Below are 25,215 nucleotides of genomic sequence, written 5' to 3'. Positions count from 1 at the left end.
CCCTAAAATGTTACTATTTGATTGGCTACTATCCCCTATTTTGTTATTCTGAGGTTTACCCATGAGAAAGGCAGAAACCTTTCAAGATGGGGTTTCTTCATATATGGCAGTGATGACAATGAGGGAACCTGGGAGCATCAACAGACTAAAGGAGAGATCTGAGAAGATGAATGGGGCTGATTCCTAAGAACATTCAACCATGGAGCTGTTTGTGAAAAAAATTAAGATTTTTCAACTGAGATCAGGCATAACAAGGCTATCATCTTTTAAAATTTCTGGTAACTCTGATACTTCCTTTATTATTTGTACAGCAGAAAGCACGCCAGGCAGCCTCTGTCATAGGCTAGTGTGGTCTTAGGCATGTCTTCTAACTATTCTGATCTTCATTTTCCTCATCTGTAGAATGAGGGACCTGGACTAGATGGTAAGGACCCTTCTAGTTATAAGATGAAAGAGTTGGACTAGTATATGTATATGTGTGTGTATGTATAGATAACATACAGTATACATAATCCCATATATGCTATATATATGTGTGACTGTATCTGTTATATACATACACACATGTATGTATATATTTTCTAAGGTTCTAAGAGGAGTGTCCTATTTAAATGAAGATACCCCCTAAAAGGGGAGCCACACCTTAAGCAAAACACCTGGGAAATTACATAGACAGCCTAAAAATGGGCCAGGCCCCCAGGGAATGAATGGGACTGAAGCCAGGCAGCTGGGACGCCAAAAAGGAGGAGGGGCCAGAGCCAAGCTCTCCAGGGTTTTTTCTAAAGCTACTTTGGGGAATGGGAAATAAAGGGAATCAGTATGAGGGACTGGTTAAATCCAGGATGCCTCTCACCCCCACCCCTCACCCTTTCACCCAAAAAGCTATTTCTAGCTTGGCACAAAAACAGGAAACTGTAAATGTTGGAAGAGAAAGTCTTTACTCTGAGTATTTTTCAGGCTGTTTGTGACACACAAAAAATTCTTGAAGCAACACACATTTATTGTTCCTTGTACCTATCCAGTTGCTTCAGAACAATGCAATGTTTTGGAGGGAACTTAGGAAAGAAAGGACATTGTTCCCCTATCAGTTTGCCTAAGCATTCAATTGAATTTAACAAGCATTTAGCTGGTGTAGCTGATAAAGCACTAAATTTGGAGCCAGGAGTCAGACCTAGGTTTAAAACCTGCCTTAGAAACCTACAACCTGTGTGGCTCTAAGCAAGTCACTTAAACTCTGTGGGCCAGTATAATGAAGGGTTGGACTCTATGACCTCTTAGGGTCCCTCCCAGCTAAATCCATGATCCTTTGTGGTAGGTACTGAGAATACCAAGATAAAAATCCAACTCCCTTCCCTTAAGTATGAGGGTGACACTATAGAAAGAGTGTTGGAATACAAACCACAATTTTAAAAGCCAGCCTAATAGCTAAGTGATTGTATGCAAGTCACTTAACCTTTCTGAGTCTCAATTTACTTAACTGTAAAATGAATGCATTGGACTCTGGCCTCTGAGGTGCTTTCCAGCTTTTGATCTGTGATCCTAAGGAGCATTTCCTTGCCTTCATCTTAGAAACTCTGGCTACTGTCAAGACTCAGATCTAACACCTCCCTTTACATGATGCTTTTCCCAGTTCCTCCAGCTGTTTGTGCCTTCCCTACAAAACCACCTGTATCTATTGTGTGTGTATATGCAATTCTACATCCCAAGAGAAATATATGTGTGTATACATGTGTATGTGTTGTCTTCCCCTAGCTAGTCTATACACTCCTCAATATGGATATGAACTGGACCTCTGATTTTATTGGCACAGGAAACTCCCAGGTGATGAAACTCCCCCTACCAATGCAGGTCCCCATCTCTACAACTTATGGTCAGTACTACAGAGTCACCTAGAACTGTGACTAATAATAATAATAGCATTTAGACAGCAGTTTAAGGTTTGCAAATATTATCTCACTTTATCTTCGCAACAAATCCTGGTCAGGTAAATGCTATGATTTTCTCCAGTTTACAAATGAGGAAACTGAGGCAGACCAAAGTTCTGACTTGCTCAGGGTCACACAGCCAGAATGTGTCAGAAATTGGACTTAAACCCATGTATTCCTGGCATTGAGGCTGGTTCTCTATCCCTTAGGCAATACTGCTTTTGAAAGCATAATAAAAATCATCTTGCATTGCCCTCAATAGCATATAGATAAGATGATCTGAATCATGGAATAAATAATTCCTGTGAAAGAAACCCAACAATAATGTCTGAATGGCCTTGGGGGGAGGAAATACATAAACACATATATGTATATGTATGTGTATGCATATGTATACACACATATATTTATCTACTTATTCATTCATCTCTTTATTCATTGTTCATTCATTCATTCATTTATTCATCTCTCCGACTCTTCGGTAATACAGTTCCCATCTTATAGGCAGCTGCCTGTTTTGCATTTGCAGGACACATGCACTATGCATATATACATACATATAATACTTTTACGAGTACATTATATATACATGTCCATATACACACACCATATGTATATGTCTGTATTATGTCTACACCCACGTGCATGCATGCACACATACACCCTGAAGGTTCAAAGCAAGCAATTCCCTACAGGAAAGACAAGAGTCAGGAAGACCAGGGTTTCAAAATATAAGAGCTAGAAAGGACTCAGTAGGAAACACACTGGCAATTTCAAAACACTGATGGTAAAGCATACCTCTTGCCTCCCATCTTGGGACAGAATGGTGGACTGTAGGTGAGGAATAAGACATGTTTTAAGACATGTTTGATGTCTTGATTTGTTTTACTTGACTGTATTTGTTAAAAGACAATTCTATTTTTGGAGGTAAAAGGAAATCATTAAGAAGTGAAAGTGGAATTAAAAAGAAAAGAATCTCAACAAAACACTTAAAAAGTTTAAAAAAGCACTGGAGACTTGGGTTAATTAGTATCCTTTGTAACCCTATTCATTTTATTCTATGCATTAAATAATATTATTCTGAGAAGTCTATATGTTTCACCAGACTGCCAAAAGGATACGTGATGTGATGTGAAAAAGCCTAAGAACTCTCTGAGCAGAGAGAAACTGATTTGCTAAAGGTCACATACCAAGATAGTGAGCAAGCTTAGTGTAAAACTTCGTGCAAAGGAAGTCTAAGCCACATGTATGGGACAGACACAGTAAATAAATGAACAGATAGAACTCAGGTACTATTCGCTGTATGTAGGCTCTTCTCTACAAATGTAAAATTGATCACTTGCTATATGCCCCTGGGTCACCCTCCCTAACCTTTCCCCAGCTCTCTACCATCCTCCACACTATTTCTTCAAGAAAAGCCTACTCATTAGAATATCAGCCTGAGATAATCATCTTTGGGAAAGTGAACAGCCTATTCTGGGGCAGTGGAAACCGTACTGAATTTGGAATCAGGAGATCCATATTCAAAACCTGGCTATGTGATCTTGGGCAAGTCACATATTTTCTTGTTTTCTTCATCCACAAAAATGGGGATAATAATATTTGTACCACTGACTTCAAAGGCGGTATTGTGGAGCTCAAAAGGGAGAATTATATAAAGTATTTCATAACTCTCCAAATATGATACAAATGTGATTTATTGTTGTCCTGATCTTGGTATCAGAGACAAGCCAGTATTAGTCATAACTGGGTACTGTTAACATTTTGACCCCCCACTGACTTGTTTTCATGTAGAGTGGCTTTTCTCTAAAGTATGTTTTTTGGGAGAGAGAAGCAAGGGTGGGGTTGAAGGAAAGATCACTGGCACAGGAACCCAGAGATCAGGGTACAAAACAAAGCCCTACAACTTACTAATCATGTGGATAACTCACTTCTGCTGTCTGATCCTCAGTTTCCTCATCTGTAAAATAGGGATAATAATAGCATTTACCTACCTCACAGGATTGTTGTGAGGATAAAATAAGGTAATAATTGTAAAGCATTAGTACCATGCCTGGCACATAGTAAACACTATAAACATGTTAGTCATTATTATTATTATTAATTATTGCATGAGGGCATTTTAAGGCTCAAATGAGACAGCATGTATGTTTTGTAACACTAAAGCACTATGTAAATTTGAGTTGGATGAGTCTTCTAAGCCTTAACTTCTTTTTATAAGAGGGTTGACTAATAATTACTTACATTTATATTGTTTTTTAAGGTTTACAAAGCCCTTTCCAAGGTCTCTAAAATCCCTTCTAGTTCTTAACTTTCAGGTTCTAACACTCTGTGGTCTATAAGGTCCCTTCTAATACTGTATGTCTTATGGAACCTTCCCTATCTATAAAATGGGAATAATGCTATTTATACTTTCTCCTTTATAGTGGCATTGTGAGGAAAGGCCTTGAAAACCTGAAAGGTTTACATTGTCTATCCATCACATGCCCTGGTAACTATCCTCCCCACCATTTTCTCCTAGGAGACAGCATGGGGCTAGGGAAATAACGCTGGACCCGGAGCCAGGAGATCTGGGTTTGAAACCTGGCTGTGTGATGGACAAATCACATCACTTCTCTGAGCTTCAGTTTGCCTATCTGTAAAATGGGGATAAAAACATTTGCCCAACTTCACAGGTTGGGGACATCTCAATGTAAACCTTAAACTGCTATAAAAAGGGCTGCTATTTTTGTAAGTTTATGAGGTTTGAAGTCCCTTGGAACAATCCAGTACATACATATGGATACACATATGGATGTATGTGTATATGTACATAATCCTCTTGCAGATGTTTGATGCACAGCTCTCTCCAGTCACAGCAAGAGAGGGAAGAAAGACATGGTTTTGCACTTTCTGAGAGTAAAGAGCTCTAAACCCGCCCATCTTGGCAAGCCCCTTTGTTATCCTTATTCTACCCTTCCTGGGCTTTCTTGTTTTGCTCAGAGTGGGCTCTGGACCCAAGCTGTGGTTTCAGCAAAGCAGGAGGTATTTTCAGCCCCAGTTCAGGCAGCTCTGCTCTACAGCCTACTTTACACCATACAGTGGCTGGAGGAAGGCCTTCCTCCTCACTGGCCCCATGCCACAGGGCACCAAATGTGGCAGACTATTTGCCTCCATTAAAGGCAGAGCTTCTTTAAGAGAATAACAATAAATTATCTTAAGTTCTTCTCTTGATCAATCTTGGCTGCCCCAGATGTCTCCTCCCTTCCTCTACTCCTCCCCCCCCCCCCAGGAGCTGAGGGTAACTAAAGGGTTCTAGTCCTGACACCTGGAAGCAGCATGGCTCAATGGAAAGAGAAAGTGGGTTCAAATCCCACCTTTACTGCTTGTGAAACATTGAGCAAGTCACTTTACTTCTTTGGGCCTCAGTTTCCCCATGTGTAGAATAAGGGTGTCAGACTAAATGATCTCTGAGGTCCCTTCTAGTTCCTGTGATACCAGCTCTTACTCACTCTCTGCTCTTAGAATAAATTATTCCAGATGCATTGGAAGAAGGATAAGAAAAGGGGAGGAGTAGAGATTGTTGTTGTTGCATCATATCTAACTCTTCATGACCCTACTTGGGGTGTTCTTGGCAAGGATGCTAGAGGGCTTTGCCTTTTCCAGATGAGGAAACGGAGGCAAACAGGGTTGAGTGAATTGCCCAAGATCACATATCTAGTAAGTGTCTGGGGTCAGATTTGAACTTAGGAAGTTGTTTTTCTGGCTTTAAACCCAGCACTCTATCCACTGCGCCACCTAGCTGTCCAACAGAAATAAAGATTATAACACTTAAAACTACAAGGGAATTAGAGCTCCTTGAGTTGAACCCTCTCACTTCAGAGGCAGCAAGTAGCCCCGCCAGCATTCAAAATAAAGGCAGCCAGCTCTCCCGCTGCCTAATCCCACGGCAGCCATGGTGCCTGGGTTCCAAGATGGGATACAGTTTCTCATAAAACTTTGTTACATATGGTGGTTAGCTTTGCTATTACCATGCAAGCATACACATTCATTGGGTGCTAATTTGTTCCGTAAAAACACAATGTTACACAGTTTCTTCCCCAAGAACAATCTTATAAGTGAGAGATACATTTGTGGGCAGCCAAATTTCAGGGTTGAACTAGAGAAACCAGGAGAGTGGGCTGGGCCATAAGCTGGTTTCAGGCAACCTGTCAAACAGTACCTTGGCAATTCACTCTGTCATCTTGGGGTATGATTATGGGATAAATTAAAACTGTGAATACAAAACAACATTTTGCTTGGCATGATTTTACAGGATCTACCTGCACTTCAAATGGTACATATAGTAGGTATTCAATAATTTTTTTAATTCAATTCAAGAACATTTCAGGGTCTATAGGCTTTTCATAGGCTGAACCTCACCACTGTGGACAATATTCACAGAAGAGTATTGTTTCTCTGGAGACAATGAGTTTCCAGGTACCAAGCAACAAACTTAGGGAGTCTGGAAATTCCCTGGTACTTCTTAGCTTGAATAATCACCAGGAATACATATTTCTCTATTATGCACAAGTCAATCAATCAGCAAGCATTTATTAAGCACCTCCACTATGCCAGGTAGGGCAACTAGGTAGGGGTGCGGTGGATAAAACACTAGGCCTGAAGTTAGGAAGACTTATCTTCCTGAGTTCAAATCTTCCCTAAGAAACTTATTAGCTGTGTGACCCTGACCAAGTCACTTAACTGCTATAAAATGAGCTGGAGAAGGAAACGGCAAGCTACTCCAATATCTTTGCCAAGAAAACCCCAAATGGGGTCACAAAGAGCCAGACATGACTGAAACAACTGAATAACAACACATGCCAGGCATTTTGCTAGGCAGAAGATATATACAAAAGTGAGACAGACCCTGCCCTCAGGATGTTTACTTTCTATTTCAGGTAGATAAATGGAATATTATAGAAGCATAAATTTAGATCTAGTACTTCATCTAGTCCAGTCCCTTCACTTTATGGAGAAGGAACAGAAGATCAGAGTAGATAATGAGTTGCTGAAAGTCACAAAGTAACAGTACTAGTTATATAGTTCTTTCAAGTTTGCAAAGCACTTTATAGCTCATGTATTATTTGATTCTCATAATAATCCTGAAAGGTACATAGATTTTATTATTACCCTTATTCTATAGACAAGGAAACTGAGGCTAAGAAAGGTTAAGTAACTTGCCCAGGGTCATACAGCTACTAAGTACCTGTGGCAGTATTCTAACTTTCCAAGTCCAATATGGACTGTCACTAAGTGTCCTGTGTTTAAAAAGTTGAGGCCTGGGGCAGCCAGGTAGCACAGTGAGTAAGAGCACCGGCCCCAGAGTTGGAATGACCTGGGATCGAATCCGGGCTCAGACACTTAGCACCCACCCAGAAACACCTGGCCGTGTAACCTTGAGCAAGTTACTTAACCCCAATTGCTTAATAAAAAAAAAAAAGAAAAGTTGAGGCCATCTCTGACTCTTCTTCTCCCTTTTCATACACCCAGGTAGTTGCCAAATTCTGTTTCTATTTTTTTTTACCACCAGCAACCCAGTATAGGCACACATTTCCACTCAAATTCAGCATGATATAAGCCTTCCCAACTGCCTCTATCTTCTTCCTGATCCAGTTTATCTTTCACACACTGAAAGAAAAATCATTCCTAGAAGTAGAAACTGGAGAACTATGTAAACAATGCAAGCAATCCTGAAAGACAATGAAATAAATACAATGACCGAAGCTGGTCGCAGAGGACAAATAATGAAACACAACTCCCTACTTTAGGTTTACTCTATGGATGCTGAATATTGTACACACTTACAAGTTTGTGGGCCTACGTTTATGTTGGCTAGTTTCACTTAATTATTTTTCTTCGTACAAGGAAGAGTTCTGTGGAGAAGGGGATATATAGCTAAACACACATATACACTCATGTATGTATGTATGTATCTCGGGAAATGCCTGGTCATTAAAAAAATTTTGAAGGAAAATGTATAACAGAACTTTCCCTAACTATGGCTAGAGGGAGAATTCTTAAACCAAGTAAGGGATGGAGATTACCAAAGTTAAAACAGATCATTTTTAATTCTGTGAAATTGAAAAGCTTTTGTACAAACAAAATCAGTGCAGTTGAGATAAGGGAAACTGTTCATAAGGGGAGAAAAGGGTTTTGTATCAAATTATAAGGATCTGATAAGCAAGAAATACATAGAATTAACACAAATACATAGAACCCTGAACAATTCCCCCAATAAACCAGTGATCAAAAAATATGAGCAAGCAGTGTTTAAAAGAACAACTGCAAACTATTAACCACATGGAAGATTAATAATAAGAGAAATGCAAAAACAATAATAATATTATTAACAATAAGAGAAATAACACAGTTGATAATAAGAGGAATACAAATCAAAACAATCCAGCAGTTTCATCTCACACCCAATAAACTGCCAAAGATAACAAAAGAGAGAAAGTCAGTATTAGAGAGGCTATGGGAAAACAGGCATAGTAAATACTTGGTTCCTGGAGCTGTGAATTGGTTCAACTATTCTGGAAAACAATTTGGAACTATGAATTAAAAAAAATTCATGAAAACATCCAGATGTTTTATTACTACCTTATTAAACTTTACACAAGCACACACACACACACAGAGTCCCAAAAATTCTTAGTGTAGTTTTTAAGCTATAACTACACTAAGATTTTTGGGATCTCTTATACATCTTTTTTTTTAACTCAGTACATAAAAGGCATTCACAATTTCCAACATAATCCTCTTCCTTTTATTTATATCTTTAAGTTTGCTGATTAGGTTCAAAATAAAAATTCCTAAAAAGGACATATTAATCAATTAATTTTTTTAAAAGGTACAGACCCGGGGCGGCTAGGTGGCGCAGTGAGTAGAACACCAGCCCTAGAGTCAGGAGGACCCAAGTTCAAATCTAGCCTCAGACACTTAACACTTACTATCAGTGTGACTTTGGGCAAGTCACTTAACCCCAACTGCCCTCCAAAAAGCAAAAAAACCCAAACAAACAACTTCATGGGACAGCTAGGTGGCGCAGTAAGTAAAGCACCGGCCCAGAGTCAGGAGGACCAGAGTTTGGTTCTGGCCTCAGACACTTAACACCCACACAAAAAAACTAGCCGGTAGCCTTGGGCAAGTTACTTAACCCCAACTGCCCTCCAAAAGGCAAAAAAATAAAAGGTACAGACCCTTGATCCCCCTGATAGGTATAAACTACAAGAAGGTCAAAGACATAAAGAAAGGTCTTCATTATAGGCAAATTCCCATACCAGCACTCTGTGGTAACAAAGAATTGGAAACAAAGTGGATGCTGATCAATACAGTACATGGATGTAGAGGCAAGTAACTGTAGAGTGAATAAAGATATCAGTCAAACTTTTTCGGGGTGGGGGGGAGGCGAGGCAATTGGGGTTAAGTGACTTGCCCAGGATCACACAGATAGTAAGCATCAAGTGTCTGAGGCCAGATTTGAACTCAGGTCCTCCTGACTCCAGGGTCAGTGCTCTATACATTGTGCCACCTCACTGCCCACCGCCATCATCCAAACTTTTAAAAAATTTTCTTAGATATATGTCTGATCATGACAATCCTTTTCAAAACTCTTCAGTGGTTCCCTACTCCCTTCCAAATTAAAATCCCTTTGTTTAGCTTTTAAGAGCCTTCAAAATCGATATTCTAGACAAATGAAAGGACATTCTGCCCTCTAAACATGACCTGTGTTTTCTGTTTCTGTGCTTGGCTCCTGCTATTTTATTGCCTATACCTGGGAGGTCCTCCTTTCCTTTCTTTGGCCCTTGAATTCCCCCTGCTCCTTTATCTTTTTTTAATTTTTCAAAATTAATTTGTTTGTTTACTTTTAGTTTACAAGATTCAATTCCACAATTCCTTAAGTTTCACATTCTGTCCCCCTCTCCCCCCCCCCCCCCCATGGCGGCTTACAGTCAAGTATAGGATCTGTAAATACTTTCACATTAGACATTAGTCAGGTTATAAAGACAGATTGTATCAGATGGAATGAACAATGATACCCCCTGGTCCTTTAAAGGCCAGCTCAAATGCCACCACCTCCAAGAAGCCTTCCCTTCCTCTTAGAAATGACTTTTCTCTCCACCTTTAGCTCAAGCCCAACCTCAGGTGGCATTTTGCATCTCTTGAAAGCACTTACCATTTACAATTGTTTGCTATAATATCTATGTCTTATCACCCTACTAAACTAGTGGCACCATGAAGGAAGGCACTTTATTTACACTTAGTATCTATATGGTTTATTGAATAGAGGGCCAACCTTGACAGCAAAAAGATCTGGGGACATCCTGCCTCTGACACATACTGATTATGTGACTAAAGGCAAGTCACTTAACCCCTCAATGCCCAAAACAACTCTCTAGACTGTGTACTACTGATAGTTACCATTCTGCTTTGGTGGGGTAAATTCCTCATCTCTTCCCCCCCCCCCATCTTCTCTAGTGATGATCATGGTGTTTTACACAAAATGGACACTTTATAAATTTTTGTTGAAGAAATTAATATATATATATATGTGTGTGTGTGTGTGTGTGTGTGTGTGTGTGTGTGTGTGTGTGTATGTATGTATGTATATATTGTTCAGTTATTTCAGCCATGTCTGACTCTTCATGACCACATTTGGGTTTGGGGTGGGGGTGGGACAAAGATACTGAGGTGGTTTGCCATTTCCTTCTCCAGTTTATTTTATAGATGAGGAAAATGAAGCAAACAGGGTTAAGTGACTTGCCAAGGATAACACAGCTAGTATGTATCTGAGGTTATATTTGAACTCACATCTTCCTGACTCTAGGCCCACCTCTCTATCCACTGCACCACCCAGCTACCCCCAAATTATTTGCTGTTGTTCAGCCATTTTCTGTTGTGTCTGATTGCGACCCCATTTGGGGTTTTCTGGCAAAGATACTGGAGTAGTTTGCCATTTCCTTCTCTAGCTCTTTTAGAATCAACAAGATAATGGGTTAAAGTCTCACTTATCACATGCCAGATCTATAGCCCTAAAAAGTCACTTAACCTCTCAAGTGACCCAGGTAACTCTCTAAGACTATGTTATTTATATAAAGGACCTTTCTTTCCTGAAGCTGCCTGTACTGATGAAATCAAGGTCCAGGACAAAATGATATAGATATACTAGGCAGGGGTGGGGAACCTAGGGCCTCGAGACCACATACAGCCTGCTAGGTCCTCAAGAGCAGTCCTTTAACTAAAACCAACCTTCTGTGAGGCCATAGGTTTCCCACCCCTTTTGGACATATACATACACACATATACGTCGGGTAATGTGTGTTTTCATATGTATGTATGTACATGTATGTGTGTGCATATGAATGTGTGTATATTTGTATATATATGTATCAGAGAATGCATTTTTTAAGTCTATGTTAAACTTACTTGGAAATTCTGAATTTCTGATCGCAGTCTTTTAATCCTAGGTATAGGAACATCTGTCCAATTATTTAGTATGAATGTATGGTGAAAGGGGGTTTGCTAGACAGAATTTAGCTTCCCTGATACTGTTGGAGGAAGACGTCTCATATATAAAATGAGGAATGGCATTTCAATCACACACTTGCTCCTCTCCTAAATGTTGCTCTTTTTAAATAAAAATTCCACCCAGGTTCAAATCTTTGTGCTAAAAAATTCTTTCTATTTCCTCCCTCCCCCATCTACCCTCCTCAGGCCAAAAAAGTTACCTGTATCTTTCCAAAATCTCTGCTAAATCTACCTTGCCTTAGTCATAGAGCTCCACATGATGTGGAACAATGATATATTATTTAGATTGGGGGCAAGCACTTCAGCAAAACTTTCTTTTTGTTTAAATCAGGATAGTTCTCTGAACAAGGAAAGCAGAGGGACATATTGAGAAATTAAATTAAAATGAAAGCTATCCTTTTTTAAAAAAAAAAAAAGGAAGAAAACATTGGTTGATGTCAAAACCCCAGAAATCACAAAACAACGAAGGGCACTGAGATGGTCCCTCCTGACTCAATGAAGGTTTCTCCTCTGAACAGATGGGCAGGCAGGTAGGAGAAATGATTTGCATTTTAGGGGATAAGAAAGAGATGGAGAGAAGTGTGGCTATTTTTGCCAAGCCTCAACGTCTTTTGGGCAACATGGCTTTCAACAGGGACACGGTCACTTCATCCAGTTGCTCCTCAGCACCCTTGATTAAAGTTTTACATAAGCAAACCGAGTTTCTCTACCCTAAGCACCTTCAGGGTAGACTTCCTTGTTAGCACATTTTAAAATATGGGAAGTGAAAGGGACTTGAAAAATCAAGTTTTAGGAGGTGAAAGGGAAGTTGGAACAAACAGCATTAGAGCAGGGACTTTAGGATGCAGAATACTAAGAGCTAGTAGAATACCCCCAGGGACTTGCACTTGGCTCAGTGCTGCAGAACATTGAGATCCATGACTTGGACAAAGGCATAGACAGCATGCTTGTCAAATGTACAGATGATGCAAAGATGAGAGGACTAGGTATGGATTGCCAGTGTACTGCCTGACAGTCAGGATTCAAAAACATTCTGGCAGCCTAGAGCACTGATCTGAATCTAACAAAATGAAATTTAACGGGAGCAAACGTAAAGTCTTACTTTTTTGTTCAAAAACAAACAAATAAACAAAGAAAAAAGGAATACAAAATGCAGGAGATGAAAACAAATATGACGATTTCCAGGGACTACAAGCTGAAGAGAAACTCAGGGCAATATGGCAACCAAAAGAGCTAATGCATTCTCAAAAAGAGAGGCACAAACTCCACGTTCCCATACATTTATACAGTACTATGTCCTGCCCAGACCATAGCTAGAGTATGGTGTTCAGTTCTAGATTCCACATTTTAGGAAGGATACTGACAAACTGGGAAGTATCCAGGAGGACGAAGGGCCTTGAACTTCTGATATAGGACTCTTTGAAGGAACTGAGAATATTTAGCCTGGAGAAGAGAAATGGCATATGATAACTGTCTTCAAGTATTCAAAGGCCTGTCACATAGAAGGATTAGATTTGTTCTAAGTAGAATGAGAGAACAAAGGGAGGAAATCTCAAAAAAAAAATTCCTAAGTATTAAAGCCAACAAAAAGCTTAATAGGTTGCAACAAAAGGCAGTGGGCTATGAAAAAAAAAATAGATTATATAGTTTTTTAAGCTTGAAAGAGCATATATAAAATCTCATTTGATCTTCCCAGCAATCCTATGGGATAAGCACTACTATTAATCCAGATTTTGCATATGAGGAAACATATGAGGTACATAGAGGTTAAGGGACTTGTCCACGATTACATAGCTACCATCTGATATAGGATCCTGATTCCAAGTCTACTAGCACTCTATCCTTTGTGCCTAGCTGGTTCCTTTTCTCTGAAATCGTCAAGTGAAGGCTTGATGACTACTTCTCAAATATGTTGAAGAGGGGAATCTTACTCAGTTTTAAGTTAGACTAGACAGCCTCTTCTTAGTCCCTTCTAGCTCCAAGTTTCTCATAATGTTAGAACTGAAGGGAGCTTAGAGATCACCTGCTTTCACTACTTCATTTTAAAAACTAGAAAAATGTAGCCCACACAGGGGTCTCTTGCACTGAATTGGTGACAATTATGTCACTGCCCTCACTAAAATTTAAATGTAACTGCTGTGTGGTGTTTGTTTTCTTTTTTTGTTTTGTTTTTTACATTTAACTTTTTACTTTTTCTCAATTACATGTAAACAAATTTTTTTAAATATTTGGTTTTAAATGTTAGAGTTCTAAATTCTCCCTCCTCCTCTCTTCTCCTTGAGAAGGTAAGCAATTTGATTATACATGTGCAATTCTGCAAAACATTTTCATATTAGCCATGTTACAAAAGAAAATACAGACCAAAAATCCCAAGAATAATAAAGTAAAAAAAAAGTATGCTTCAATATACTTTCAGACTCCATCATTTCTTTTTCTGGAAGTGGACAGCATTATTCATCATAATTCCTTTGGAATTGTCTTGGATCATCATATTGCTGGGAATATCTAAGGTCATCATCATAAAATGTTCTCCCACTTCTGCTTATTTCACATTGCATCACCTCATGGAAGTCTTCTCAGGTTTTTCTAGAATCATCCTGCTCATCATTTCTTATAGCACAATAGTATTACATTCATATACCACAACTTATTCAGGCATTACCCAACTAATGGGCACTTCTTCAATTTCCAATTCTTTATCACCACAAAAGAGCTACTATAAATATTTTTGTAAGCATAGGTTCTTTTCCTTCTCCTTTGTTTTCTCTGAGGTACAGACCTAGCAGTGGTATTGCTAGACACTGTTTTATAGTCATTTGGGCATAGTTCTAAATCATAGTTGACTTAAACATCCTAGAAAGCAATTTGGAATGATTCCCAAAGGACTATAACTATGCATACCCTTTGACCCAGCAATAGCAATTCCAGGTCTGTATCTCAATGAGAATAAAGAAAATGGTAGTCATTTTCATCTTGAAATAATCATAAAACCTGACATTTCTCTCTTTCCAGCCTACTTCAAGGTGTCCCAACTCAGAAGTGAAGTCTCTTTTATTTTTACATTATGTGCAGAGCAATGTTCTAAAACTAGGTACCATTTACTGTACAGACACTTAAGAAAGCCTGGCTGGGCTTAAAACCGAGGCCATCAGCAAAATTGTGAAGAAGCTGAAGCTGATCTCCACTATCCTCCCACTTCCCCTTTCAGTCCTCTTCTCTGCCCTATTGATCCAGCCCTTCTTTATCTACTTAATCTAGTCTTCTCAATCATTTCTTAGGCCCTCGGATCTAGAATTTTTAAATCACGTTTTACCTTCTATCTGTCATGTTCTTCAGTTTACTCTGTATATATCTTGTTGGTACAGCATGTCAGAGGCAGTGAGCCAGAAGCCCAGTGGATAGGGTCAAGAAGATACAAGTTTGATTTATTTATGAGACTCTTACTAGTATGACCCTGGGAAAGTCACTTAACTTCTGTCTGCCTTAGTTTTCATATCTGTAAAATAGAGATAGTGATAGCAACTACTTCCCAAGGTTGCTGTGATGATCAATAGATAATTTTTGTAAATGTGAGCATAATGCCCAGCACACACCAGGGACTTAAATGCTCATTTCCCTTCTTCCATTGGATTTCAAACCTCCTGAAGGCAGGGATTATTTCTGCCTTTTCTTGTATCCCAAGTGCTTAGCACAGTGCACTTCATAGATACTTGTTGATTTCATTAGGAGGGATCTAGTTTAGTTCATGTAGTTAAAGCCCCTTTAATTTACACAGGAGGAAACTGAGGCCCAGAGAGTCACATGAAGGATGCAAATCTAGGTCTCTAGACTTTTAGCTAGAAGTCTGCAGTATTTTTTCTTATGGTTTTTGATAACTCAGATTCCTCCCTCTGAAAACTGCTTTCTCATATTCCTTGTCATTTATCACTTGATGTATGTTTGATTCTTACTGGCTTGGGTCAATGTTCTTTCCACTTTCACACAGACTCTCCTGACTCCCTAACAAGGCCTGTTTCCAAGGGCAGACAAAATTGTGAGGCTCATACGAGTTAATAGAGCTTTAAAAACTCAGTTTTGTAAACTGTAATAGGTTAAGATGTTAAGTCAATATCTCGTAAGATCTTTTCATTAGCAGAGAAAGGAATTCAAGTTGGAAATTCAGGTTTCTTGTTAGCAAACAATTGATAAGGACAGGCTAGACTACCTCCACAAGCAGGAATCCATAGATTAAAATCACAATAGTAAGATGAAAGACTACAAAAAAACAGACCCATGAATTCAACCCTTTTTTTCCCCTCACATTTCTATATGAGCCATGTTGTGAAAAAAAGAATCAGAATAAAAGGGGAAAATCACCAGACAGGAAAAACAACAACAAAAAAGGTGAAAATACTATGCTTCAATCTGCATTTAGACTCCATAGTTCTTTCCCTGGATGTGGACAACATTTTCCATAATGAGTTTGTCTTGGATCATTGTATTGCTGAGATGAGGTAAATCTATCATAGTTGATAATTGTACAATATAGCTATTACTATGTACAATGTTCTCCTGGTTCTGCTCATTTCACTTAGCATCAGTTCATGTAAGTCTTCCCAGGTTTTTCTGAAGTCTGCCTGCTCATCATTTTTTATGGAACACTAATATTCCATTACATTTATATACCACAACTTGTTCAGCCATTCCCCAATCAATAAGCATCCCGTCAATGTTCAATTTTTTGCCACCACAAAAAGAGCTGCTATAAATATTCTTGTACATGTGGATCCTTTCCTCTTTTATATGATCTCTTTAGGATATAGATCTAGAAGTGGTATTGCTGGGTCAAAAGGTATGCACATTTTTTATAGCAATTTGGGCATAGCTCTAAATTGCTCTTCAGAATTGTTGACTGAATTCAATTCTTAAGTGCTGGGTCAAACAGCCCTAATCATGCAACTATCTCTGATTGTGTCATTAAGTAAAAAATGTAACTTCAATAGATTTATAACTGGAAGTGACTTTCAAAACCATCTACCCTGCTCCATCACCCCCAACCCATTTTACAGTTAGTAATAAGCAAAAGAGATGGGATTTGAAAAGTTCCTTTGATTCCAAATCCAGCATTTTTCCAGTAACCATGCTATCTCTAGGTTTCAGTCTTCCTTTCTGCAAAACAAGATTAAAGTAAATCATCTCTAAATTCCTATGGAGTTCCTTAGGTCAGGAGTCAGGAAGATATGAGCTCAAATCCCATTTCAGATTCTATCGGTTATGTGACCCTAGGCAGTTCACCTAACCTCTCTGGGCCTTCTTCTATAAAATGAAGACACCAGACTAGATAGCCTCTCAGCTCTTTTCCAGCTCTCTATCTATCCCATATGGCTCTAGTAGTCTATGATAACTGATAATAATTCATATTTCTGTGTTGCTTTAAGGCTTACAAGGTATTTTTCTTACAACATCCCTGTGAAGTAGAGAGTTCAGGAATTATAATCCCCATCTTACAGGTAAGGGAACTGAGAATTTCCAGAACTAATAAATGTGGCAGTCAATTCTCTTCACTTAAAGTTCAGAATTCTTTCTACTATATCACACTGCATATAACATTAGCTAATAAAGGCTTTGGGGCTTTTCTTTCTTCTGGAGGGCCTAGTAATTTTAATAAGAAACTGGAAGATGAGATAGCTTTCAAGATCCAGAGGAAGGAAGCTTTAACAATAGGAATTAGGTTTGTTATTTTTGGGACAGGGGACTAATCTGTCTCCTTTGCTTACTCCTAAAGTTGGCCTTGGTCATGTACTAGGCCCCATCTTCCTTCTGTATAAGTAATAGTTCAGGATTTCTTGCTTTCAGTTCAGGCATGGATTTCCTTGTTCTTCAGACATATTTTTTGATCAAGGACAAAATAAGCCTGGGAAACCAGAAGTTAACTGGAGTTTTTATGTACCAAATCCTCCCCTAACCCTAGGGATATTCTTCTGAGGATTGGCTGACCAGTTTGTTTTGCATTTTTCAACCATCCTTAAATTCAAGTTCTATTTCTTAATGCAGCTACACTGATATTAATTCCTTTCTTTTTAAACTTTTTTTAAAGGAGCAACATTATTTAGTACTAAGTTGGAGAAATACTCATTTGCCTGGTGCTGAATACGTGATAATAAAATTCCCTTATGTAGATCATGGAACATACTTCTTAGAAGAACCTTAGCACATTAAATATCAGAGCTTGAAGGGGTCTTAGAACAGAGAATGTTAGAATTAAAAGGAGTCTTAGGGCACAGAATTGTTGGAGCTGGACAGAACCTTCCAACATAGAATGTGAGAAGTGGAAAGAGCCTTATAACACAAAGAATTAAACCTGACAGAGACCTTTACAATATAGAATATTAGTGATGGAAGGATCTGTAGAACACAAAATGCTAGAACATAGAAACAAAAAATCTCAGATCTGGGAGGAACCTTAAGGGACACTTAGTCAAACCTTTTTATTTTATGGAGGAATCTAAGTTTCAAAGAGAAGCATCTTGTCCAAGCTCCTGCAACTATCAAAGGTCAGAGCCAAGGCAAAAACCCAGACTTCCTTACTGCAGGACTAGGGCTGTTTCTTGAGTACATTCGGATGCATCATTTCATAATCTTCCTCACCACAATCTGGTGAGGTAGGGGCAACGATTATTATCTCCAACGGACAAACAGAAACTCTGAGGTCCAGAGAGGGAAAATAACAATCAAAATCACAGAGCTGGAGTTCAGGTCTCCTCAAGCCCAGTTCAGATCTCATCCCACTATGCCATTCTGTCTCCCAAAGTCATGGTACCAATTGCTTCTATATTTAAGATTTCTCCAACAAAAACCATTATATTGGTTCACTGTTGTCTCTTTCAAAATTTCCTCTTTTTAGAATCAAATGTCCTTTATGTATACAGAGAATTCTAGGTAAAATGTAACAAATAAATATTTGTAATGCAATTTCCTTATATAATCAGCATATCTCCTACCCATCTCTTCACCCAATTTGAGATTTTCAGTTATGTTCTAGATTTCCTTTTTGAGATCAAAGTGTCTCTCCAGTCACTAACCACTTCAGGGCTTAACGATCTTTATAATCAAGGCCTCTAGCCTTTAGTCTAATTTGGATACCTAATGCTTCATTGAGTGAATGGGTTTTTTTCTTGTTCTGAGTCCAGGAAGAATATGCCTGTTTATCTTTTAATGATGCCCTTTAGAGCACAAAGTCATTCAGGAAATGGGGTTAAGCTAAACTTCTGACTCCGTGAGATTCTATCAATAATAGCCCAAAACATGAGGGATCCTTGTGATCAAGTCTACCCCCTCATTTTCCAAGGAAACTGAGTCCTCAGAAGGTGGTGACGCAGCCAGTTAACGGTGGGGCCAGGACAGGTGCCCAATTGTCCTGATTTCCACTACAACCACTTACTTCTGATGACTCATGCAGCCTTTTCTTTTATGTGGCAACCCCCATTCCCATTTCTTTTATGTGGACTAAGTAATCGCTAAGGTCCCCCTTCCATTTTCAGTGTTCTGTTCTAATCTATGTTCTCAAGTCCCTTCTAGCTCAAGGTGTCTTTTGACTCTTAACATTCTAATTCTATAAATGCATATATTTTTCATGACAGAAAAATCCTGTGGCCTATAGTAAACTTATTTTGTGACAAGTGAAGTGTTTATGTTAAGGTGAAGGTTCAAAGTGGAAGGAGGAATTGAGAGAAGAGGAATAGGGAAGTGATAGTAATACACCTGGTGTATAATTTTCCAAAGTAAGGGCTTGCATCTTTGAGGCTTTGTCTAGGGTACACGGTTTTCAAGGACTTACTAGCTGTGGCCCTGAGCAAGTTACTTAATCCCTGTCTGCCTCAGTTTCCACAACTGTAATATGGGGATAATAAGAGTACCTATCTCCCAAATTTCTTGTGAAGATCAAAAGAGATATTTTTGAAGTGCTTAGCATAGTACTTTGGTATATGGTAGACACCTAAAAAATAAATGTTTCCTTTTATCTTTCCTACTAATTTCTTAGACTCCACAGCAACTTTTGACATAGCTCATTCCACCTGTGACAGTGGGGGAGGGAGAAAAATTGGAAAATCTAAGTCTATTACTTAATATCTTATTTCATTAAATTTTATTAGTTTCATTAAATTCAACAGGCATTTATTAAGCTCCTACTATGTACAAAGCCTTTAATACGTGCTGGGTGCTGGAGGTGCAAAGATTAAAAATGATACCCCATATATTTATAGGATTTTACTTCTCTGGAAGGGAGCTTGGATTTTACTTAGTCCAACATCTTCACCTTACAAATGGGGAAATTGAAGTTTAAGATTCATCCCAGGCAAGAGGGAACCTTATTCTAGTTAGCTACAACTCAATATATTTGTTTAAAGATGTATTGATGCTTTTGTTTTCATATCCTGGTCATTTCAGGAAATGCTTCTGCAGCACCCTAATGATCTTTCCTCTGTAACATTTTTTTTAAATTAAGCATTACCACCAACAAATCACTTCATCTGACAGCACAGCATTCAATATTCATTCAACAGACAACAAGCATTTATTTCCTATCTACTATCTATGAACAATGTTGTGAGCTCAGAGGAAGCTGCAAAATAAAGTTCCGTCTTGGGGGAAGGAGGAGAGTAGGGACGTGGGGGGGAAGGAAGGTTGACAATCACAAATCCTAGCCCAATTTAAAGCTCCTTTTTCACACCTCTCAGGATGTACCGATAGCGATGTAGGGGCCGTCTAAAGGATTCAGGTGAAGAAGGGCAATGTTTAGAATCTGAGGTTTTGGCTGCTGCTGGGTCTTTGGAGGGGGCATAGATTAAGAAAAGAATTGATGGCTGCACTCTCTTCCTGGCAAAACCTTTAGGAAACCTGAATCCAACCTCTAGACTTTCTCCTCTTCTCCTTCTCAATTCCATCCCATTCATTTTAGGAGGAGTTTTTTTGTTTTGGGAGGTTTTGCCTTTTTTAATGTCTCGGACATTAAAGTTTTGTAATCGGTTTATTTTCCTATTTTTCTGCCATATGGATGGGAGCCTGGGAACTGGAGTTTGTGGGGAGGGGGCGAGGATGACGGCTAGACTGAAGTTGTGCCCTTAGATCTCTGGCAAGTTCGGCTGAGCAAGAACTAAGTACTAAAGTGAAACTTTAAGAACTTCCCAGACGCGTGGTAGAATTAAGAGCACTGGCCGGGGAGGCGGGAGATTTGGGTTCGAGTCCTAACTTATTAACTACATGACCTCAGGGAATGTCTATGTCTGCGCGCACACACACACACACACACACACACACACACGATTAGGTGGTTTTAAGGTCCCTTCAAGCTTTAGCACATGTTCTGTGTTGTAACATTTTCTGTTCTAGATTACATTTTAACATTGTGTAAGTTTTCAGTGAGACAGAGAGCGAGAGAGACAGAGAGAGCAGAAAGAATAAATGTCCAACACTTTCCTTCCTCTCATTTCTACTCTCTCCTGCATCCAGTGTTCTTTCCCGTCTCCTAGACATACGACGGTACCCTGGTGCCAAATCAAACCGTAATTGCCCTTACTCCCTTAGGGGTTTATTCACCGCCCCCCCCCCCCCTCCACGCTGCCCCGATAGGGCGAGGCTGCACTCTGCGCCCCCCTCCCCTCACCCCCAGCTCAGATACAGTGACACGTTCCTCATTACTGAAAGCGGGGTCCTGCGCCCTTCCGGACTCCCTCCCAGATCTGGAAGCGATCTGGGGCTCGGGGTGGGGGCGAGGGAGAGATGTGGGGAAACCGGTAAAGAAGCCGCCTTGGGGAAAGGAAGGGTAAGGAGGGGAGTACGAGCCGGTCGCTAGGACCCACCTGCCGGAACAGAACTTCAGCCATGAGGCTGGTGCGGGAGCAGAGTCCGTGGACTAGATCCTTGGAGGGGCAGCGGCTGCTGCCGCCTTCCCCTCCTTCTCCTTCTCCTTCTTCTCTTCCTCCTCCTCCTCCTCCTCCGCTCAGCGCTGGCCACGGTTTCCTCTCTTGCCTATGCATTACTCCGGCTATCTCCTCCTCTCTTACAAATAGGGCTGGCTGGGTGTGTGTGTGTGTATGTGTGTGTGTTCGAGTGAATGTGTTTTTCTCTTCCTCTGCACATGCCGGGCAGGGCGCTTGGGACTGCTACCCCCAGAACCCAGAACTCTCCTCTCTCCGCCCGGTTAATGTTTCTAGCTGCTTTTGCCAGCCCCCACCCTAGGCAGACAGCTGCGAGCCACAACCCCCCCCCCCCCCCGTTAAAAAAAATTTCACTCAAGCGGAAAAAACCCTGAAGCTAGCAAAAAAAAAAAAAAAAACCCAATACTCATCAGGGCAACCCTGCCCTGCCTAAACTCTCTGCCACAGCAGATGTGGAGAGACAACAGGGAAATCCAGGGGTTGGAGGAGGGGTTAGTACCACCCTTGATGGGGAGGGGGACGTGGGATCTTTGTGGAGCTTGGCTCTGGTCCTGCCAAGTGCCTGATTCAGAAATAAACGGTGTTCGCAGCACATTACCACAGGCAAAGTGTATCTATTTCACCACTTGTTTCCCCCGGAAGGAGGAAATCAACCAAATGCTAGTTACATTGTCTTCTCTGTAATGGACTGATGGTGGTTTCCATTGCATGCCTTGGGTTGGTTAGGCTGTTTGTCCTTAATTTTAGACCTGGAAGGGATTTTAGGCCACAGAATGCCTGATGGAAAAGCACCTTAAAACTTAAAGTGTTAAAATATTAAACAGAATGCCAGCATAAAGAAGATACAAAATGACTTGATTATCTAGTTTAGTTAAGTCTCCTTTCTTTACAGATGGGGAAACTGAGGCTTGGAGAGATTGTTTCTTCTCCTGTAAAATGATCTGTTTGACTTTGAGATCAACATAAGGTTAGTCAGCTCACTTAGGTTCAAATACTTTTTCTGCTTCTTCCTAAGTAGGTGACTATGGCACTTCACCTGTCCTGTCTCAGTTTCTTCCTTAATAAAATAAGAGTCAACTAGGTGATATTTAAAGTCTCTTTATGGGGTGGCTAGGTGGCTCAGTGAGTAGAGCTCTGGGCCCTTGAGTCAGGAGGACCTGAGTTCACTTAACACTTGATAGCTGTGTGACCTTGGGCAAGTCACTTAATCCCAATTGCCCTGTCTCCCCCCCGCCCCGTCCAAAAAGCAAAATAAATAAATAAAGTCTCTTTAGGTCAAAATCTATGATCCTGTGAATGCAAATGTCTTTTCCAGTTCTTGAATTTGATCTTCTAATATTCTATGTTCAAAGTTTTCTGTTATGTAGTCTAAAATCCTAAGTAATAATAATATCTAGTATTTCCCATGTGCCAGGCACTTTACCAATATTATCTTATTTGATCCTCACAACAACCCTTTGAGGTAAGTGCTATTATCATCCCCATTTTACAGTTAAGGAAACTGAGGCAAATAGAGGTTGTGACTTACCCAAAGTTACACAGATGGTAAGTATCTGAGGCCATACTTGAGCTCAGGTCATCCTGACTGATAGCTCTATCCACTGTGACACTTAGCTGCCTTAATCCTAATATCTATGACCTAACGCCTGAGATCCAGTTGAGATATTCTCTAAACGCCAGGAAGAACAACATGAATGAAGACAGAGACCAGCAAGATATATTTAGGGAACCACAAAGAGATAGACCAATCAGTCAAAAAGAATTTGTTACATATGTACTATAAACCAAGCTTGGTGATAAACTTTGGGGATATAAGTGGAAAAGGGAGAGTACCTTCCCTCAAGGAGCTTATATGCTACCATAGAGATATATTATATTCACAGACAAGTAAATACAGAATAAATGTAGTAATAAATACAAAGTGATTCTTTTGAAGGTGTCTGCCCTTCCCCTCAAAACAACTCTGAGAAGTCAAAAGAAATGGGATATGCTTTTGGGGAAAACAAGTAATGGACGATCCTTTCCCTTCCACCTCTTCCCCATAAATGCCAGAGAATTTCAATTTTGATGGGATAAAAAAGGGGAAGTTTAAAACTCTGGAGGAGGTAAGTCACCTGATGAAAAGTGTTTGAGGATTTGTACCTAAGCAAGTAATATTAATAAAATGACCCTCCTTGCATTCCACCAAGTTTTAAAAGTCTTCTTTTTCCAACTTTAAAAAATGTCAAAATAATAGTTCAATAGGACTCTCCATGGCTGTCACCCCACATACATGTTGATCAGGGTCACTATGGTGGATATAAATGATCTGTCAAAGTGAGTTACCAAACTGTCTTATAATTAGGGTCATGTAATTATGGAATAGTGGAGTTGAAAAGAATCATAGAACATTAAATATCAGAACTATAATTAGCCAATAAGAATATGAATATTTGTATCAGCACCTTCAGTTACAGAAAATCTGGAAACTAAGGAGGTTACCCATCAACTGGAAAATAGCTTTACAAACTGTGTTATGTATTTAGTAGTATATTTTACCATAAGAAATGACGAATGCAACAGATTCAGAGAAATATGGAAAGATTTGTGTGAACTGATACAGAGTGAAATAAGCAGAATCAGGAGAATGCCACAATAAACACAATAGTGATGTGACAGAAACAACTTTGAAAGCCCTCAGAATTCTGACCAAAGCAAGGACTAATGAAGATTTCAAGACTGATGATCAACTTCCCCCCACTCCCCCCAAAACATACACACACACACACACACACACACACACACACACACACACACAGAAGAGAAGTGATGGACTAGAGGAACAGAATCAGAAAAGCATTCTCAGGCACGGTCAATGTGTTAACTTGTTTTACTCACCTAAACATATTTTTAACAAGGGAGGGTTGCTCTTTGGGGGTGGGAAAAGAATGTTAATGGGTAGTAACAGACATGGGGAGAAAGTATCACTAAAGCATTTTTTTTTAAGAGAAGAAAAATATGGAGAAGGTGACACAAGGGAATTTTATTACTACCATGTTAGACTTCATATGTATATATGTATATGTGTGTGCATATATCTATATCTACCTCATGTATTTATATTAAACTATGTCACAGAGCAGCGAGGTGGCTCAGTAGATGGGAAGTTATTGAATGTTCATAAAATATAGAACATAACCAGAGGGAATTTCAGAGGTCAAATCCATTCTTTTCATGGTGAGTGAGTGGTGCAACCAGTAGTCCAAGCCCCTACTTCCCCAGATAAGGCTAGTTTTTTTGTTTTGTTTCTCTTAGAAGGCATTAGAATTGGTCTTGAGTCTTAACTGATCCAGAACACTAAACACCTAATCTCAGACATAGCTTCCTGGTGGCCTAAGTAAAAAGTTAGCAAGTGTGCATGCAATTAGAGGAGTTCCTCCCTCCAGCAGATCAACATAGTCTATAGAAAGGTAGGGAAGCTGTGCCATTCTAAATCACTGATGTATCCTTGCTGAATATACTTTCTCTGCTATTGCTAAGTAAACCACTTTTTGTTGTTTATCATGGTGTAGCAGCAAGCACCCCAATCGTCCTCAGGGTTTGCCGCCCATACAGGTTCTTGGATCTGCTTTGATAAAGGAAAGCAACTCAAAATGGGTTAACAAGCTTACTTTAATCAGTCAGACATATATCGTTTACCTTGTTCAGGGGAAAAAGATCAGCACCCCGAACTTCAAAGCATACAGGCAGAATTATCAAGACAGAAACAGATCAATTAGACAGATTTCCAAACTGTCCAACCATTACATCCATACCCAGTCAACATCTGGGCTTTTCAAAGCCGG

At 39.6% G+C, this 25,215-nt stretch overlaps 1 protein-coding gene across 3 annotated transcripts in view; it reads right to left on the bottom strand.

Moving 5' to 3' along the window:
* GGTA1 (glycoprotein alpha-galactosyltransferase 1 (inactive)) overlaps positions 1 to 21,703 on the bottom strand; it is a 137,444-nt gene extending 115,741 nt beyond the window's left edge. Inside the window, exon 1 of one of the 3 annotated variants that reach the window (XM_069073776.1) lies at positions 21,314 to 21,703. In XM_069073776.1, coding sequence (XP_068929877.1) covers positions 21,314 to 21,490 — 177 coding nt within the window. In that variant the 5' untranslated portion in view covers positions 21,491 to 21,703. The remainder of the gene's footprint in view (positions 1 to 21,313) is intronic. The other 2 variants (XM_069073775.1, XM_069073774.1) reach the window with 2 other exon arrangements.
* Positions 21,704 to 25,215: the final 3,512 nt, after the last annotated feature.

Source organism: Petaurus breviceps, unplaced genomic scaffold, assembly GCF_028583685.1.
Source record: "Petaurus breviceps papuanus isolate PSGF00001 unplaced genomic scaffold, PetGlider_PUasm1.0 90879, whole genome shotgun sequence".
Lineage (NCBI taxonomy): Eukaryota > Metazoa > Chordata > Mammalia > Diprotodontia > Petauridae > Petaurus > Petaurus breviceps.
Note: the sequence above shows the minus strand (reverse complement) of the source record. Positions and strands in the feature narration are given on the sequence as shown.